Source organism: Gavialis gangeticus, unplaced genomic scaffold (genome assembly GCF_001723915.1).
Source record: "Gavialis gangeticus isolate Ggan-Ray unplaced genomic scaffold, GavGan_comp1, whole genome shotgun sequence".
In the NCBI taxonomy this organism is placed as follows: Eukaryota; Metazoa; Chordata; order Crocodylia; family Gavialidae; genus Gavialis; species Gavialis gangeticus.
In genome coordinates, this window is record NW_017729034.1 from 81,290,845 (window position 1) to 81,308,736 (window position 17,892).

Below are 17,892 nucleotides of genomic sequence, written 5' to 3' on the forward strand. Positions count from 1 at the left end.
AAAAAAAAAAAAAAAAAAAAAATCAGTACTGGCATTCCTTCAGTTACTATGAGGTTTCTCTACTCCAATCCTTAGGTTATCTTAGAGCACAACAGGAAAAATAAGCTTTATGTTCCTAATATTTTTAAGGAGAAAGCACCAGAAAGCTTTCCTGAAAGAAACATTCAAACTTTAAAAGGAGGGATGAGGAATAGTTTGTCCTTCTTTGCACTGGAAAAAGCTCTCATGGTAACAAGAGAACTGTTCACAATTGTCTTTGTAATGCCATCTTTTTGAAAGCTAGTGCGTTATGGCTAGCTTATGCTGGATTGATGGATATTCACCAATCCATTCCTTTGCTGTTTATGCATCCACATCACTTGTCAGTATATTCAGCAACAGTAGTTTTGTAAAATGTAATAGCAACAAGTCACAAGTTGTTCCATTTATTTGGGTAAATATCTGGTAAATAAAATTGTTGATAAACATTACAAAATTAAATACATTTAAAAAAAGCTTGCCAGTATACATAAAATTCACAAACATGTACTTCTTTTAAAAATAAAATATGTTCAGAGCACCCTTGATAAAAAAAATGCCCGACTACTGTCATCTACCGGCATATGGTAGCTTATGGAGTTATCTTAGTTAAAGACATTTTCCAGAAGAGAGACACAATGATCTCTTGAAATAATTTTCTTCTTGCTTTCACAAATAATGAGGACTCAAAGCTAACAAGACCCCCCACCCCGCCCACGTACCAACAACAGAGCTATAAAACAAATGTTCTTTACCTACTTCACTAAGAGAGGAATCTGTTTGGTTAAATCACATAACTGAATGCAAGATAGCTGCTTTTAGTTTGTTTAGGTAGCACTTGCTTCCCCCCGCTTCCCCATTATGAAGCATCTTTCAAAGGGTGATGTACATTTCTCTAAATGTCACATCAGGCCCTTAGAAAGCAGGACAGGAGTCAGCAATGTTTTCCAGAAGGGGCCCGAATGACCCAGTTCAGGTCTGAGTTGAGCAGGCACAGGGACCCAGTCACCTCCACCACTTCTTCCCATTGCCTGGCTGTAGGTGCAGGGAAAGCTCCCCTCTGATGGAGCCCCTGCAGACCAACTGCAGCACAGCGAAGTGAGAGCTCCCTCAAGCCCTGGGTGCCCAGCTGCAGCACAGGCAAAGGCCCCCTGCCCTCTCTATCTACCACCACTGAAGGCTGCCAAAGCCACAGCTCCGCAGGCCAAATCCAAAAGGCTCCGTAGGCCATAAGTTGCTGACCCCTGGAGTAGGTTAATACAATTCTAAAAACACCACAAGGTGGAGAGGAAATGATCTGGCAAAGAATTAGTCAATAAAATTATTCAAAGTATACAAATTAAGCCCTTAAAAAATTCCCCATTTCTCACGTCAGTTTCCGACTAAGAAGATATGCCAAAGTTTTTCACTTTGCTTTTTTAAAATGTATTTAGAAGATGGTAGCACTCATTTCAGTAATCTATACTGTTGCTTTTTTCATAACAAATTTGCAATAACCACAATTAATAGTTTACTGTCACAAACGTTCCTTCCAGTCATGTGAAACAGTATTCACAACCCAATAGTATATGTACATACAAGCATGAGAAAACTTGACATCCATGAGTTAAATGTACAACCAACTTTAAAAATAAGTGTTACCAACTAGCTGCAAGGAAAAAAAAGTCTCCTAGCTCTGTAAGTTTATAAGTTCTTCTGACTGCGGCACCTCGTTGCCATGAAGTGGTCACTAATTCCTGGATTCTTCCTGCTTTGATAAACCTCATGTGATATTTGACCAGCATCCAAAATGTTGGAATCTTTGATAAAAAAAAAAAGACAGACCTAAAAAAAAATCTTAATACATGAGAACTCCCTTGAATAAGAGTCAAAACTGAATGAAACAAAAAACGTTGCAGAGAAAGACAACTATTTTAATAAGGGTCTTGTAGTCGAAGTCCCATTTCCCTTGCTGTCTGTTGTGGAGTGCTAATGGCAAGTAGTTATATAGTTTTCTTTTGAGGGGGGCTGAGCTTCCTCATTCCTCTTATCCGAGTTAGCAGCTCTTTGATAAATTCCTGGAAGAAAGATTAGATACAATCAATATTTTATCATCTTCCCCTAACAACATGGGTTTATTATTTATTTAAGGAAGAGTAAAGCAAACTATGAAAGTTTGTCCTAAATGTAATATTTGAATGTTCAGCTGGAATTTTCCATCCCATTTCCTGAAATCTCAGTGCACACATGACATGCACACTCTCATCACATATTTGAAATGGAAGAAGCTTGCCCTCCAAGTGCATACAGGCTTAACTGCTACACATCATCTACTCTCTTGCTGCATTTACTCATGACAACCATACACTAGGGCAGCAGGGCCCAACTGCTTTGGCAGGCACACCACAAATTAGCCCCACACCTTCCCCAAGTGCTACTCCAACCCTTTCCCTCTTCCCAATGTGCTGCTCTGCTTTCTGCTACAGGCCCTGCGCTCCCTGCCTGATCTGCTACTGTACTTTGCTGCTTGTCCTATTTGCTGCTGTGCTGCCTTTCCCTTCCCTGATCTGCCACATGCCACCCACAGACTGCCCATGCCACTTGTATTATGAGCTGCAGGTTGCCAACCCCTGACCAAGGGCACCGTCCTTCAAGAACTAGAAGAGGCTCCCCATGTCAAGTGGCACATTCTAAACAGCAGGTTTTTGATTCACTTTAAGAGGATGGGTTTTTGTTATTGTTGACATTGTCTTAAGTACAACAAGATATTTTCTTCTTCACTTTCCTCAAATTTTGCTCTCTGTCCAAAACAAACAAGCAAAAAGAAATTTATCCTTCAGGCAAAGCTCCAGATCAGACACAAACCCCAAAGAAGAGTATGCAAAGGGTACAAGCACAAAATTATGAAGTTACACTGCAAGCCTTTTGTATAGTGGCTGCTACTGAGAAATTTCTGACAACTGTGCCATGTCTCCAAACAAGAAATTTATCCAAAAAACCCCTCCCCCCCTTCACCAAAACTAGCTCCACTTGGGTCAAAACAAGGAACACGTTCCTCTAACTACCAGATCAGTCTCAAATCTAGGCCATTCTTAACACATTCAGCCAAATGACAGGAAGTCTCAAACCTTTGTCATAATAATTGATTTGAGGTATCCTTCCCCACATGAACTCCCACTTGTTCCTCTACAACTTTTGCAGAAGCAAGATTACCACTGGTTGGATTTTACTCAGTACTGACAAGGGTCAATCAAAACCTATAGCTAGTTAGATGCAATGTGACTGACTACAGATAATCTAATCAACAGAACCAAACCAGTACAAAGGTATTCATATATTTACTCCTTAATCATATGGAGTAGGCTCATGGATTTGTTTTTCCAAATAGATTTTCTTGTTTATATAAAAGCTCTTTCTCTAGGATCAGATCACAATCTGAAGGGCTGTTTAACACAGTTTTATCTGGAATTATTTGTTTATGCTGTGTTAAAAGTTATAATAATAATATCCCGTTACAGTACTACAATTAACATATGGTAAATTCAGAATTATCCAATAATACAAAATGTATTTTTCACAATAAACAAAAGTTAGATTTGAAAAAAAAGGCAAACCTTGGTTTCTACTAACCTGAAAACTTATTGCCACTTGAGACACGGAGATAATTAAGTTTAATGATAGCACCATATGCGGTGTTATAAAAACCGGCAGTTGCTGTAAAGGACTAGCACATTTGAGAGTCAGTTTTTCCATAACTCCTTTAAAATACTGAAACAGAATTTAGCAGTAAATTATGGATAAACTAGCCAGGACAAAATAACTGGAGAGAATTCCAAAGGCGCACCTGAAAGCCCACAGTGGATCCAAGACCATATCCTCCTCATTTTGTACCACCATTAGAGGAACAGGGGAACATCTGCAAGTCTCCAATGAGAAAACCTAGTCCTATAAGGGGGGCGGTGGTACTTGATCTCCCAGAATGGGTAACAGAACCACTCCTGCACTTCAGTTGGGTAATACGGCGTTAGCTAGGTCTCAAGCTGCAGTTTGGTTATCCATTAAGGGAGGGATGTTCAACCTGCAGCACAGTATCATCTGACCCCGGGGCTTTCCCACACATTCAAACATTTGATGGCAAGGAAACAGTGGTGCTGCTCCCCTGTTGTTAAATTTCTGGAGCCACGGGGAGCCCCCAATCTTGTGTGCTAGATCAGGTGCCTCATCTTGGTATGCAGGGCTGACAACATGCAGAGCCAAGCAGGGGAGGTGGAGGCCACCAGGACCCACTCCTGGCATGCTGTGCCCCATCCCAGCACATGGAACCAGGCAGGGTGGCACAGGCCCCAGGGCTATGCAGGAGTCTATCCAGCTGTTCAGTCCTCTCCATGTCACTCATTTGGCTTGCTGGGCCAAAAGTTTGAGGATCACTTCAGTAAGGTGAAACAGCATTCTGCACTAAATGCATACATTTTAACTCAAGAGACAGGGGCAGTGTTTCTGGATGGATAACATGATGATGCACGCAATATGCTTTCTCCCGCCAAAGTATAGCATGCCCACATTGGACTGGAGGTGCAACTGCAGCATGGTAAGGAATACCTACCCTAACTAAACAACAGCAGGTAAGATGGAGTTTGCACATATTTCAATACAGGTTATGCCTGACTACCGGGGAACCTGGGTATATAATTTGGTTGCTAGACTTGAGTGAAATCTGTGCTGCTGTGCCTGCATTGCTACTGAGTAATCTATATCAAAAGTTAGTGTGTAAATAGGCACACATGTGTTCCATAACACCTCTCATCTGGACTGTAGACAAGCCCTTAGAAGAGGGTTGAAGGGGAACCAGACTTCGTAAGACCTGGAATCTACTTCTTCCTCAGCATAAGTACGTTTCCATGGTTACAAGCATCTGCAACACCATCTACTTCACATCTGTAAAGATGAAGTACACTACTTACAATCATACTGGGGACACAGTGGAGAAGAAAAATTCACATCTAAAAACTCATTCTATTCAGGGCATTGTACACTGCATCTCTATGATCGTTTCATCATCATAAAAGCTTGCTAAAAAAGGATGATGATAATGGGCTAAATGGTGTTTGAAGGACAGAAATGTTCCCTTCAGGATATTAGCTTTCAATACTCTTATAAACATCTGTGTAAAATGTAATGATTATAGAATTAAAGTGAACTGAGACTCTTTTAAAAAAAGAAAGTAGGCTACACAATCTGCAGAGTAGCCCAACAGCTGGCTCAATCAAATATTATATATTATATATAAAATTTGTAAATACAAGCTACTTTGGGCCAATAGAGGAGCGATGGGGGTAACTTACACCGACCATTAAAAGCAACCAATTTTCAGGAAGCAAAATCCTGAAGACAGTCCCAGCTGAACTATGGGCTGCTGGAACCAGCTGTAAGCAATACCACTTCTAGTTCTGGTTTTAGTGTGGCACTGGAGTAGGGTAAACAGCCTGTGTGCAGTGCCCAGGGCTTCTCCCATTGTTCTTTTAGTAATATCACACCCCATTTGTAGTGTGCAAAACCAGCCATTTATTTGCCTTTTATGCTAGAATTTTCACTTGGAATTCTCTTGAAACTTCATGAAGGACAATAAAAATTGGCTGGTTTAAACAACACCAAAGGCAGATTTAGATTAAGTCTCAAGGAAAGTGGGGTGGGAAGGCAGGGAAAAAAAACCAGCTTCCTAACTGTGGCAATTGCCAATCCCACTGGATCATGGTGTATGCATGAGGGCCACCCAGACCTTCGATACATATGTCTGAGCAGGAATTTTTGGAGGAGCGAAGGCTGCCCAGACCTTCCATCCTCCCTTTAGGCCACTGAGACAGAATCCAAAGACTAGACTGAGTCCAGATGTTTGGTGCCTCCACAGCTATAGTTATACAAGTGCCTGGAAATCAAACCCAGGACTCCTGTGTGGTAGACAAGGATTCTATCACTGAACCACAGAGGACTCCTTTCCTAATTGTAACAGCATGACAATGGGAAACACTTCCCTAAGAAACTGTGGAATTCTCCTTCACTGAAGATTTACAAGAGGCTGGGTAGGTATCTGCCTGAGAGGATTTAGAAACAGCACTTAGCATAGGCAGAACAGGAGAAGGGATGCTGACCCTTCCACTCCTTATCCAAGTTTCTTTCCATCAGATCTCATTCTGTACCTGATAAAACCTGTCGTTACTAATGCCACTGTACCTTCATGCTCATGCTTTCTCCTTCAATGACTCTACTGTTCAGCTTCGGATTTAATCTTTTTTCAGTACAGTGAAGTATCTTTCAAAGCTGCAGATTTCTTTTATCCAATGTTTGGTTAGTGGACAAAAGAGGCAGGCTTCATTTTAGGAGTGCCTAGCTCAAAATTTAATGGCATATTGCCACTTAAAAATGGGCTTGTGTTTATAATTCTTGATGAATGTATAAAGGTAGGCTTAATAGATGGGAGTGTTATTTGTTCTCTCCAGTTCTCTCTGGTCTCCCTCACATGCACTTTTCCCCCTATCAATGACACAGGATTAGTAGTACTAGTAAAGAATGAGAAAACAAGTAATCAACTAGTGACAAATAAAAGTAGATTGTGTTGAAGAACCAAAACCAGAGTCCCTTTCCTTCTCAGCTGTGTTTTCATTAACACCTGCTTGATATAAACACCTAAGAAACACTTAAGAAAAAACAGTTGTTAAAAATCCAAAGGACCAAGAAAATTAAGAACTGCTTCAAAAAAATAAAATAAAACACCTAGACTTGGTGTACCTGTCTCTCTTCATAGGGAAAAACAAAGTACACTCATTAAGTCTCTTATTCACCCAAACAGCAACTTGACACAAACCCAGCTGAATTCTTTTTTGCAGGGAGCCCTTTAAACACCTCTAAATATTGAGTGTTACAAGCTTGAAGACTCCTGTTAATTTATAGCACAAGACCATTGTTTCTTGCAGTCATGCCTTTCTAATTCTAAAGAGCAAATTTGCATGCATGCGAGAGAGACAGACAGACTAAATCTATAGTTCATTTGAATTAATTTATATTCAGCCTTAGGCATTCCCCTCCCCCCTCTGTAATGCTCTTCCTACAATCAAAGGCATGCAGCTCAAATAATGCAGAATCTAAAAGCAAATGAAGTAATAATTCAGAAAGGAAGGGGGAGGACCATTTCACCTCTCTCATTTGGGGGTGCAACACGCTGTTTAGCTGAGATCATTGTGCCAAACTGTGTGTTTAAATTCCTCCAATGAATTCTGAATACCAGTTGGATGCTGCCCCTTCAGATACTTCTCCTTAGAAACCGGATACATGGTACAAGAGGTTTTCTTAATCTCAGGAATACTTGGAATTCTACATTTTTCAATCTCTTCTCTCGACCAGAGGTGGTAAATTCATCTGGCCCTGCTGGCCAGATGAGCTGCCTGGGACCAGTTAATGGGCCAGATGAACAGCATGCAGCCGACCCTAAGGGCCAGAAGGAGACCTGGCAAATCCCAGCCCCACAGATCCAGAGGCCAGATATGGCATAGCAGGGACCCATGGATGCCCCCACATGCCCACTCCAGCACCCGCTCTGTCCAGTCTTGGAATGCACTGCATGTGGTACCTGCCCCAAACCAGCTGCAACAGGTGCTGCACGTAGTTTGCATCCCGGACCGGTCAGAGCGGGTGCCATGTGAAGCACAGTTCCAAACAGGCCCGAGTTGGCACTGCAGGTGCTGGATCTGGTTCGCAAGGGGTGGAGTTGGGTGGTCCCAGACTGGCCCCCTGCAGGCCCAGCAGCAATGGCAGAATGATGTGGCTGCATGGACTGAATTCAGTCTATGGGCTGTATCTTGAACACCTCTACTCTAGACAGACCAAAAAAGGAGCAGTACTGTCAGACTCATGTCAAAGTACTGCTCAGATTGCCAGGTCTCTCCCTCCCCTATATGGAAAATATTCCAAAGTTTCAGTTAACCATCTCCACATTCGAGAGAAGGCAGGATTGTTTCTACCACATGCCCCTGAGGGGTGACAAGTGCCTCAAAGGGAAGCAGGAAGAGCCATGGCACCCTCCATTCCACATAGACTCAGGCTGTGGGCAAGACCATACTAGGGAAATAGTCAACAGTAGCATCCTCTTGCAAATTGGACTCCCTCAAGAGTGTTGTACCTTACAAAAGTCATTGGCTATAAACTACATTTTAGCCACAGTGAGGTGCCAACCTATTCCCAAACCCCCCACCTCCCCCAACACTTTTTCCCCCCCCCGATGTTAACTTAAGAGTAGTTTTGCTGCTTTTTATCTGCAACATAAGGCCAAGGTGAGTGAGAATTGTAACCCTTCTTCAATGTAGACCATATGTAGGAACACCTTGAGAGGCTGGACACCTTCAAGTCAGCCAGCACAGACAGTTTACACCCTAGGGTACTTAAGGAGCTGGCAAGCATCGTAGCTCAGCCACTGGCACGGATCTTCGAGAACTCATGGTGCTCAGGCAAAGTGTCCAAAGATTGGAAGAAGGCCAATGTGGCACCTATTTTCAAGAAAGGGAGGAAAGCAGGTCCAGGGAACTACAGGCCCATCAGCCTGACCTCTATCCCCAGGAAAATCTGGAAAAAATCAAAGAGACCATTCTTGACAAACTGGCTAATGGCAACATCCTGAGGGATAGCAAGCACGGGTTTGTTGCGGGTAAGTCTTGCCTGACCAATCTCATCTCCTTCTACGACCAGGTGACCTATTACCTTGACAAGGCTCAAAGAGACTGACGTCATATATCTTGATTTTAAAAAAGCCTTCGATGTGGTATCCCACGATCATTTCATAGAAAAACTAGCCAACTGCGGCCTCAGCTACATCACAGTCCGTTGGCTAGGGAATTGGCTCTGAGGTCAGACCCAGTGGTGTTCCCCAAGGCTCCATCCTTGGGCCTATACTCTTTAACATCTTCATTAATGATGTGGACATTGGTATCAGGAGCGGACTGGCCAAGTTTGCCGATGACATCAAACTTTGGGGTAAAGCATCCACACCCGAGGATAGAATGGTGATCCAGCCTGACCTTGACAGGCTCAGAAAATGGGCAGACAAAAACCTGCTTATAGGCTCGGCAGTGCTATGCTTGCTAGCTCCATGGCTGAAAGGGACTTGGGGGTCACGACTGACCACAAGATGAATATGAGCCACCAGTGTGATGTTGCAGCTGGTAGAGCGAGCAAACTCTGGCTTGCATCCATAGATGCTTCTCAAGCAAATGCCAGGGTGTCATCCTCCCGCTGTACTCAGCCCTGGTGAGGCCGCAGCTGGAGTACTGCATCCAATTCTGGGCTCCACGATTTTAAAAGGATGTGGAGAAGCTTGAGAGAGTGCAGAGAAGAGCCACATGCATGATCAGAGGGCAGGAAAACAGGCCTTATGATGAGAGGCTAAGAGCTATGGGACGCTTCAGCCTGGAAAAGCACAGGCTCAGGGGGGATCTGGTGGCTGCCTGTAAGTATATAAGGGGTGTACATCAGGATCTGGGGGAACACCTGATCGCCAGAGCGCCCGAAGGGATGATGAGGTCAAACAGTTACAAACTCCTCCAAGACCGTTTCAGGCTGGACATAAGGAAGGACGTCTTTACTGTCCGAGCCCCCAAGGCCGGGAACAGACTGCCACCGGAGGTGGTGGAAGCATCTACCCTGGACTCCTTTAAGAGACATTTGGACGTTCATCTTGCTGGGATCCTTTGACCCCAGCTGACTTCCTGCCCCTAGGGAGGACTCAATGATCTTCCGAGGTCCCTTCCAGCCCTAATATCTATGAACTCTATGAAACATACCACTGCTACAATAAGCATCAACGGAAAACATGTTTCTGGTTCCTTGCTTGTGTTGCTCTAAAATCATTTATAATGCTCTCCCCCACATTGTACTGTAGAAGAGAAATTTTCAAAATGCTTCCACCTTGGGAAGGTCAATGAGACCCTCTTAAAAAACCTCTATCCTACCAAACAGGGCGCAGTGTGAACAGGGGCAGAGTCTGGCAGACTGAAATGGACTGTCCTACTGAAAACACTGAGTAATCACAGGTGTGTGAACTCTGGCTCTTGCTGGTAGAGAAGGAAATGGTGCCCAGTGTCCCAGGAACTGAAGCAGGTTGTGGGGAAATCTGCATAACTTTTCTCTCAGCCAGAGAAGTGTGCATCCGACCCTGAACACCTGCCTAGGAGAAGTAACACAAGTATGTTGGATGCATGCAGAGGCTTCAGAGAATATGGATTCAATCTGCTGCTAAAGGACTGAGAACACAAGGGATGGTGAAGTTGTGTAGCAGCTTATTCCATACCAAAGACCAATAATATAACGTATACTGTAATTTTTAGTGGTTTTTCTTCGTAAGATTTTCATGTGGTAATCAATTATTGTGTTTGTTGTTGTAGTAAAAAGATAAGTTTAGATTTTTTTTGTCTATTATTATTCACGTAGAAGGATTTGATGTCATGTGTCCCACACTGAGTGCAGCTATTTGTGTGTGTGTAAAGTGAACTCAGAGGGGTTGCGCATATGGCATTGAATAGCCCTTTCACATACAAGTCTCGTGCTCTCTACCGTTGCCAGATAATATTGGTAAAAATTTAGCTAGCATGCTAACAGTCATAGCTTCACTTAAATCAGAGGTGTTAAAGATACAGTCTGCCGGCCAGACCCAGCCCTGCACACTGGATTCAGGGCCAGTCTAAGATCAGGCCCACAGACATAATCATAGAAAATGAGGGTTGGGAAGGGACCTCAGGAGGTCAACTAATCCAACCCCCTGCTCAAATCAGGACCATTCCCAACTACGCCATCCATTCAAAATTTATTTAGCCAGTCCTTAAAAACCCACAAGGATGGAGAGTCCACCACCTCTCTGGGTAGTCTGTTCCAGTGCTTTTTTACCCTCCTAGGGAGAACGCTTTTCTTTATATCTAACCAAAACTTCCATTGCTTCCCAGATACAGCATATAGGCCTGGTCTGGTGCAGGCACCACATGTAGCACACACCCCAGACCAGCCCCAGGTAACACATTCTGTGCCAGTCTGGAGCACATGCTGCATGTGGCACCCATGCCAGACTGTCCCTGAGTGCTAAATCCAGAGCCAGTCCAGACTAGGCCCACAGACCAGCCCCACACGCAGCATGAGCCCCAGACCAGGGCTGCATGCCATGTATAGGGCTGGGATGGGAGCATGCTACATGCAGTGTGCGGTGCTGGAGCTGGCATGCACGCACTGCAAGTAGCTTATGAAGCTGGTCCAGGGTGTGCACTCCATGCAGTGCTTGCACTCTGGATTAACCCTTGGTTTGGATCTGGTACTTGGGGTCAGTCTCTGGGCCCAATCTGGCCTGCACACCAACCCAGTGCCCCTCATCTGGCCCGCAGGGCCAGGTGAATTTGATACCTCCCCAAGGTAAATGCTGGCAAAACAACGTGTGTCAGGCAATGTTCTCACTTCATACTATTAACAAACTCTTCCTGTATATTTGAGTACATCACTGCATGTTTAAGTCATATATTCTACTAATCAAGATTAAGTAGAAAACTAAGGAAATAAATTCACAATCTTATGAATATAGTGGACAGATGAAAGAATTGGAAGACTATTCTGATTATTACTGGTGGTTAAGATTCCAGAGTCCCAACTAATATATATGAACCTTCAAGAGTTTACAGGCTCAGTCAGTTTAAAATTAAGCTTCCTAGCCACATCTTTATAGAGGCACTCTGTGAAGATATTTAAACCAACCATGTGGCTACATGGTCTAAAAACTGTATTACAAGGCTATAATTGCCTTTAGTTAGTTATTGAACATGGAAAAGATTTTTTTAAACAGAAATATCTGCACACAGCTCTACTCAAAATAGCACAATACTCCACCCACTGAGAAACCCAAAAGCTAAGGTACCCAAAATCCTGCCAAAATGCTGCAGTGCAAATTCACAGTAACTTTTATCATAAAAGTATTTACCATAAGGGTATTTGTAAACTTGGTTAAAACATCCATTAATTTTCAAAATCTCAGAGTGGGGTAGGTATTGAATTACCAAAATGTGGTTTAGTTTTCCAAGACAAATGGAAATAAAAAGGTAACAAGACCATTTACTTATAAGTAATGCCACCTCAGAGCAGGGAGACCAACTAAGTGGCTTCTGTAGGTCCCTTTCAGCCTTACATTTCAAAAAGGAAAAGAAAGAGAAGAGGACACCTCCCCTCAATTCTTGTTGCTGTCAAAATTCAAAACTTTTGCACATCTTTTTTAGCTCTTCTTTACGTTTATTAACCACATCCTTTAGAAGGCAGGGAAGATGTGTACCTTGTAGAGTAACTAAATCAGATATATATAGCATAAGCACAACTTTCAGAGCCAGCAAACATGTTACTTGAATTTTTAGCTAAGCTGGCCTTGTCTACCACAGCAGTTTACAACATATCTACCATTACTGACAATTGCTGCAGTAGCTCTAGTGCTAGCAGCAGTGGAAGTATTAATACAGAGCCTATCCCACAGGCATAAATGATATAGTCTGCTACTGGGCAAGCCACTGCTGCAAGGGTTAACCCGGAATCGATAATTCTGTGGCAACTTAAAAGCTGAAAAATAGTAGCTTGAATAGAGACAAGAAGCTTAACAGTCTCTGACACCTCCCACCACAGCCGCAGCTTCCCCCTAGCAGTGAACCTCTGAGAGGCTGCTGTTCTGCTCCCTCCACTCATCTCACACTTGGCTGCTGGGTCTAGTGCAGGGTGAGGAGAAGTGAGGCTCCCAATCCTGAGGCCTGTACCCTGTTTGCTCATCTATAGTTATGCTACTGGCCCATCCTAAAGCCTCACCTTTTTTTTTTTTGGTCCACATCAGTTAGTTAGGAATTACTCTGCAGTTTTCAGCAGAACAGTGAAGCATTACTATCCTTCTTGTTAGGGGACTCTGCTTAGACTTTATCTATCACCACAACAGGGCTCTTATGACACCGTAACATAAGTCAGCACCCCCATTTTACAGAGGAAGAAATATTAGGTTTTGGCTGTTCATTCCCAGCTAGTGCTGAAGGCCATAGTTCATCTACAAGCTAGGGAAAAACAAATCATTCTGTAAACACTTGCAAAAACAGCAACTTTGGAGTTTCTGCAAAGTATGTTTGTGCTAAAAGTTAACTGGAACATGAAACCTGTTATGCAGATTCTTGCATACTGAAAGAAATGCATCCTTTGCTTCTCTGTGTCAGTTATTTTTCAGGAAAATGTAAACACAAGCCCTCATAGTTTCTCTAGCTATCTAAAAACATGGCAATGCTTATATTTTCTGTGGTTTGCTATTGCAATTAAAATATCAGGGCTAAGTTTAAGAAATTAAGAATGCATGTCAAACTTGAGGTTTTCTCCCTTTCCTTTAAGCTTGTACTTTCTTCTCAAGCCTCTCCAAGGACTGTTTGAAATTATCTTCAGCAAGCATAAGCTAACCACGATGAGGAAGAAGAACTCTGTATTTATACTGTTACTACTTATGCTCGCTTCTAAACGTGCTTTTTCTGAAACACGGACAATTTGCATCACATGCCCAGAAACTATTTTGGGCTGCTGGCAAGACGCTGCTAAGGATAAAGATGTCGTTTTTCAGTTTTATTTTGTTAATTAGGGGATAACTCAGTTAAATTACATTTCTATTCATTAAGTTACACTGACTATAAAGAAGACTCTTGGGTCTTTTAATTGTATGTGAAAGCCACACTTTAACGCACAGTTGTAAACAATTTCCAAATCAAATAATTTTAGGATACTCAATAACTGATATATCTTTACTTAAATAATGACATTCATAAGGAACTGACATTTTATTGCAATGCCAGTCTTTAATCTTATTGAGTTAAATGAAAGAACAGCAGCAGCAACTGTGGTATTATAAAACCTAGATTTTCAGGATCACTGGGGCATGTTTAAGAGTCTAGAGATCTTACTCTGAAGGAAGACCAGCTTTATGACCGTCCTCAAATTAATGCCTATTGCTATTTTTAGACAATTTATTACAGAGGCTGAGAACAGATATTCTTAATACCTGCCACCTACCAAGTGACCTGGATAATTCTGATTTTTTTCTGGTGGAAAAAGCCACAATGCACAAAAACAACTTTTCAGTCTCTTTAACCTTCAGTCTCTTTGAGTTGGGGAAACTATGTAAAACTGACTTAAAATGCCCCATCTCCAAAAGTCCTCTCTCTATATAGCTTAGTTTTAAGTTACTGAACTTCCTGCCTGTATTGATTTCCCTTTTATATGCTGTCAAACTGCAGCTTTATTACTACTACCTGCCCCAGTAGAACTCCAGATCACAAGCATTTTTTAGATTGTAGATCTTCTGAGACTAAAATCTTGGCAAAAATAGAAGTTGTCATATTTAAATTACAGCTACCTTAGAAGGAATGTCACATGCCATGTATACAAGTCATTCTCATGACTCAGTGTGAACAACTGCTAACTAAACATACAGATTGTATCGTGCAGACCATCACAGGTAAGTAGTATTTTTCCTTCCTCTTCCCCAGGCCCAACATTCTCTCAACTCCAAACTGGACAGACTACTGCACTGGCAGAGGAAGAAAGGACTCTGGAGTCAGAGATCTGTCAGTTTAATCTCAAGGCCAGTTGGAAAAGTCACCAAACGAGAAATGGGAGACTCATACTCTTTAGTGTAAGGGTACTGCTTTTCCTCTACTGGCACAAGAGTCAACGACCAGGGTAAAGTACGAATTTTAAAATCTGATTTCCTGTGCAAAGTGCCTGGAGACCTTTGCATTCAGTTTCACCATTTGCACAGAGACAAATCTATTAGGCAATTCCATTTAAGCCATCATTCTAAAAGTGATCACCTCTCAATGAAGTACACCTTGTGTATATTTCCTTTCTGAAGTTAACATCATGCTGGTGTTAAGTGTTATATATGGAATCATAGTCATTAGCAATTGCTTCACATTCATTAGCAATGAATATTCATGGTATTCATTCTTCTTAAGTTAGCATTAATTTTAAAAGAAATGTTAACGCCAAATTAATTTTAACAAGACTTTTAAAACACCTGTTTCCAATCTTGCCTTTTATTGCTTTACCCTCTTACTACAATTAGAGTATCTAAAGAAAACATCAGTAGCCATTCTCAAATGCCCATCTAAACTATTAGCATCCTGATCTGCCTTCTCCCACCATTCCTTCCCTCTTCCCCTCCCCGGCCCCCCAGCTCTACTTTATTCAGTTCTGGATACCCCATCAATTATCTAGACCAATGGTATGAAAAAACAATTGAAGTTCAATGGCCTTTGCTGGAGAATGTTGAATGGGTCATTGATAATATAGCATTACTACTGACCCACACACACCAGAAAAACCTGGCCTTTTAGCCTGGAATCTCCCTAGGAATCCCAACAATATGTCATATCTACCCTATGCAAAACCATTTCTCCCACAGCAAAGAATAAACCATTGAGGCCTTTCTGAGCTATATTCCAACACTGCTAAAGATCTGAGTGGCTGCAGCAATTGGTCTCAATTACCTCTCCAGTACTACATGATATAATAAAAAAAATGTAAAGGTACCAAACCAGAGGTCTGATTGACACCACTATCCTTTCAATTCCAATGTTGTGCCTGACAGTCTTTCTTTAAGCCTCAGTGCTTTGTGTTACAGAAAGCAGTTCAGACTGCAGCCATTTCAGTGCTGCTCCCCCAGAAGGAAAACCATGCTAAACACAGCCTTAAGAAAAGAAAAGAAAAAGAAGCATGTTTCCTTGGTCAAGCACAACTCACCCAAAGCAGTTTCCAAACAGTGGAATCCAAGATACTATACATCCATTGCATAATGCAGTATCTTAGATACTATTTGTGCAATTCCTGAGTTTGTAATGACCCAGCACATGACTGAAAAAAATATATCCAAATAAGTCTTTACTGTGCATTTTAGTATTTCAACTACTGCACTCAGCTTTTTTGCATGAAGTTAAAGTATTTGTTAAGTTGCAAGGCTCATGCTTCCTACTAAACTTGCACATACTTGTACAGTACATTAAAAAGTGGTGTAAGTCATTACAAGTATTGTGTACATTAAACTTTATCCAGAATATCCATTTAAGTAAAGCCCATTGGCCTAATGAAGACAATAATGGAACAGGGCCCCTTTAGAAAAGCAGAAAAATGGTGTTTAAGAAAAGCGATTTTACCTCTGTCGGTTTGTAGCAATCTACAAGAGTTTCCTAGAAGTAAAACACAGAAGTGTCAATTTCAACAAAAACAGTTAACAGAAAAACAAGTCTGCATCCGAATGTAACGGCACTGTGTTTTCCTCACCTATCAAACAAGGACCACTGTGTCTCATGTACCTTACAGAAGGGAGATGTATAATTTTTGTATTTTGTATAGAAGCAACTCCAGTCCAAAGCCCTGGAGCACTGCTGGAGCGCAGTGTCTGCAAAAAGGGCAGCTACTTCTAAATTTACAATCCTGACCTATGCATCTTGAAGGAGCTAGTGGAGAGAAGTGAATCTCATTTCAATCACACAGAGCAGCTTTCATTACCATACCAGGGGTACATCAACATCATACTGAAAGGTGGGACTGCAACATTTGTCAACATGCCAAAACTTCTATTGAACTCATAATTTTAGGTTGTGGTAACCACATCATCGCAGCAGCCCAACGCTCGGTACAGCCTATGATGCTCTCCTGGGATAGTCAGTGATCTCAGTACTTGAACTGGTTAGTTTAAAAAACTAGCATGGGTGAGTCCACATGAACTGTACTTACTCTTCTTGACTGCAGCAGAGTGAACGTACCCTAGGACAGCGATTCTCAACCAGGACTGCTCTGATCAGGGTCAGCGTGCTGTGGAGGAGTTGGCTGGGGCATAAGAGTGCTTCAATGTAAGACTAGCTGGCAGGCAGCCTCTGCGCTGAAGCACCCTTGTGCCCCAGCCAGCCAGCTTGGCATCTACAAGTACACTGCGGCGCAGAAAAAAACCTTACTTTTACAAGTCCTACCTTGCTGCAGAGTTTATTAGTTTTGTGCACCCTAAAGGGGCGCATGTATAAATTCTGAGATGTTTACTGTACTGTTAATTACCATATTTTATGGTGTATAAGTCAGCCCCAGAGTTCCACTCAAGAAAGCTAGGATTTTCATAGATCCGGTGTGTATGTCAACCCTGTCTTGCCGGAGGCGGGGGTGGCATGAGGGTTGCTGGGTGCACTGGCGGTGGAAGAAGGCAGTGGGGATGGTACGTGAGGTGCTGGAAGCCTGAGCAGCCTCGTGCACCTCCAAGCTGAAGCAGCACCTGGCTCGCTAGTATACTGTCTTGCTGGGCCTAGGGGCACCACTGCCATGGAGAGAAGGAGCGGGCCTCCCCTGCAGCTCAGGGGCTGCCCAGCCCAGCGGTAGCTCATGGGGATCCCCAGCTGCGGCGGAGATAGGAGTGAGCAGGCTCTGCCAAAAGCAGGATCAGACTCCTGGTCTCTTCTGCCTTTAGCAGGCTTGTGCAGCCCTCAAGATGGCTGGTGCTGCCTGGGAAGGGGCTGCCTTGCCCCATGGACAGCACAAGAGTGGGGGGCAGAAGGGTGGCTAGGTGCACTGGCAGTGAGAGAAGGCAGCAAGGACAACGTCCATGGCACTGGAAGCCCAGGTGGGATCAAGAGAAAATTGGATTGGGTCCTCCCGAGCTGGGGCAGCACCCAGCCTCCTGGCAGCCTGCCCAGCTGGAACCAAGGGTTGTCACCACCATGGAAGGAAGAACCGGGCACCCAACCAAGGGGCTGCCCAGCCTACCATCAACTATGGGAGAGACGGGTCAGACTCAACAGAGAGAGAGAGAGAGAGAGAGAGAGAGAGAGAGAG

General features: G+C 42.9%; 1 protein-coding gene across 1 annotated transcript in view; it reads right to left on the reverse strand.

Annotated features, from left to right (window-relative positions):
* Positions 1 to 401: 401 nt before the first annotated feature.
* Positions 402 to 17,892, reverse strand: part of PPP1R14C (protein phosphatase 1 regulatory inhibitor subunit 14C) — a gene marked incomplete at its 5' end in the record, with an annotated part of 102,065 nt that continues 84,574 nt past the window's right edge. Inside the window, 2 exons of the mRNA XM_019526745.1 lie at positions 402 to 2,075; positions 16,227 to 16,259. Of these exons, the coding sequence (XP_019382290.1) occupies positions 2,001 to 2,075; positions 16,227 to 16,259 (108 nt within the window). The remainder of the gene's footprint in view (positions 2,076 to 16,226; positions 16,260 to 17,892) is intronic.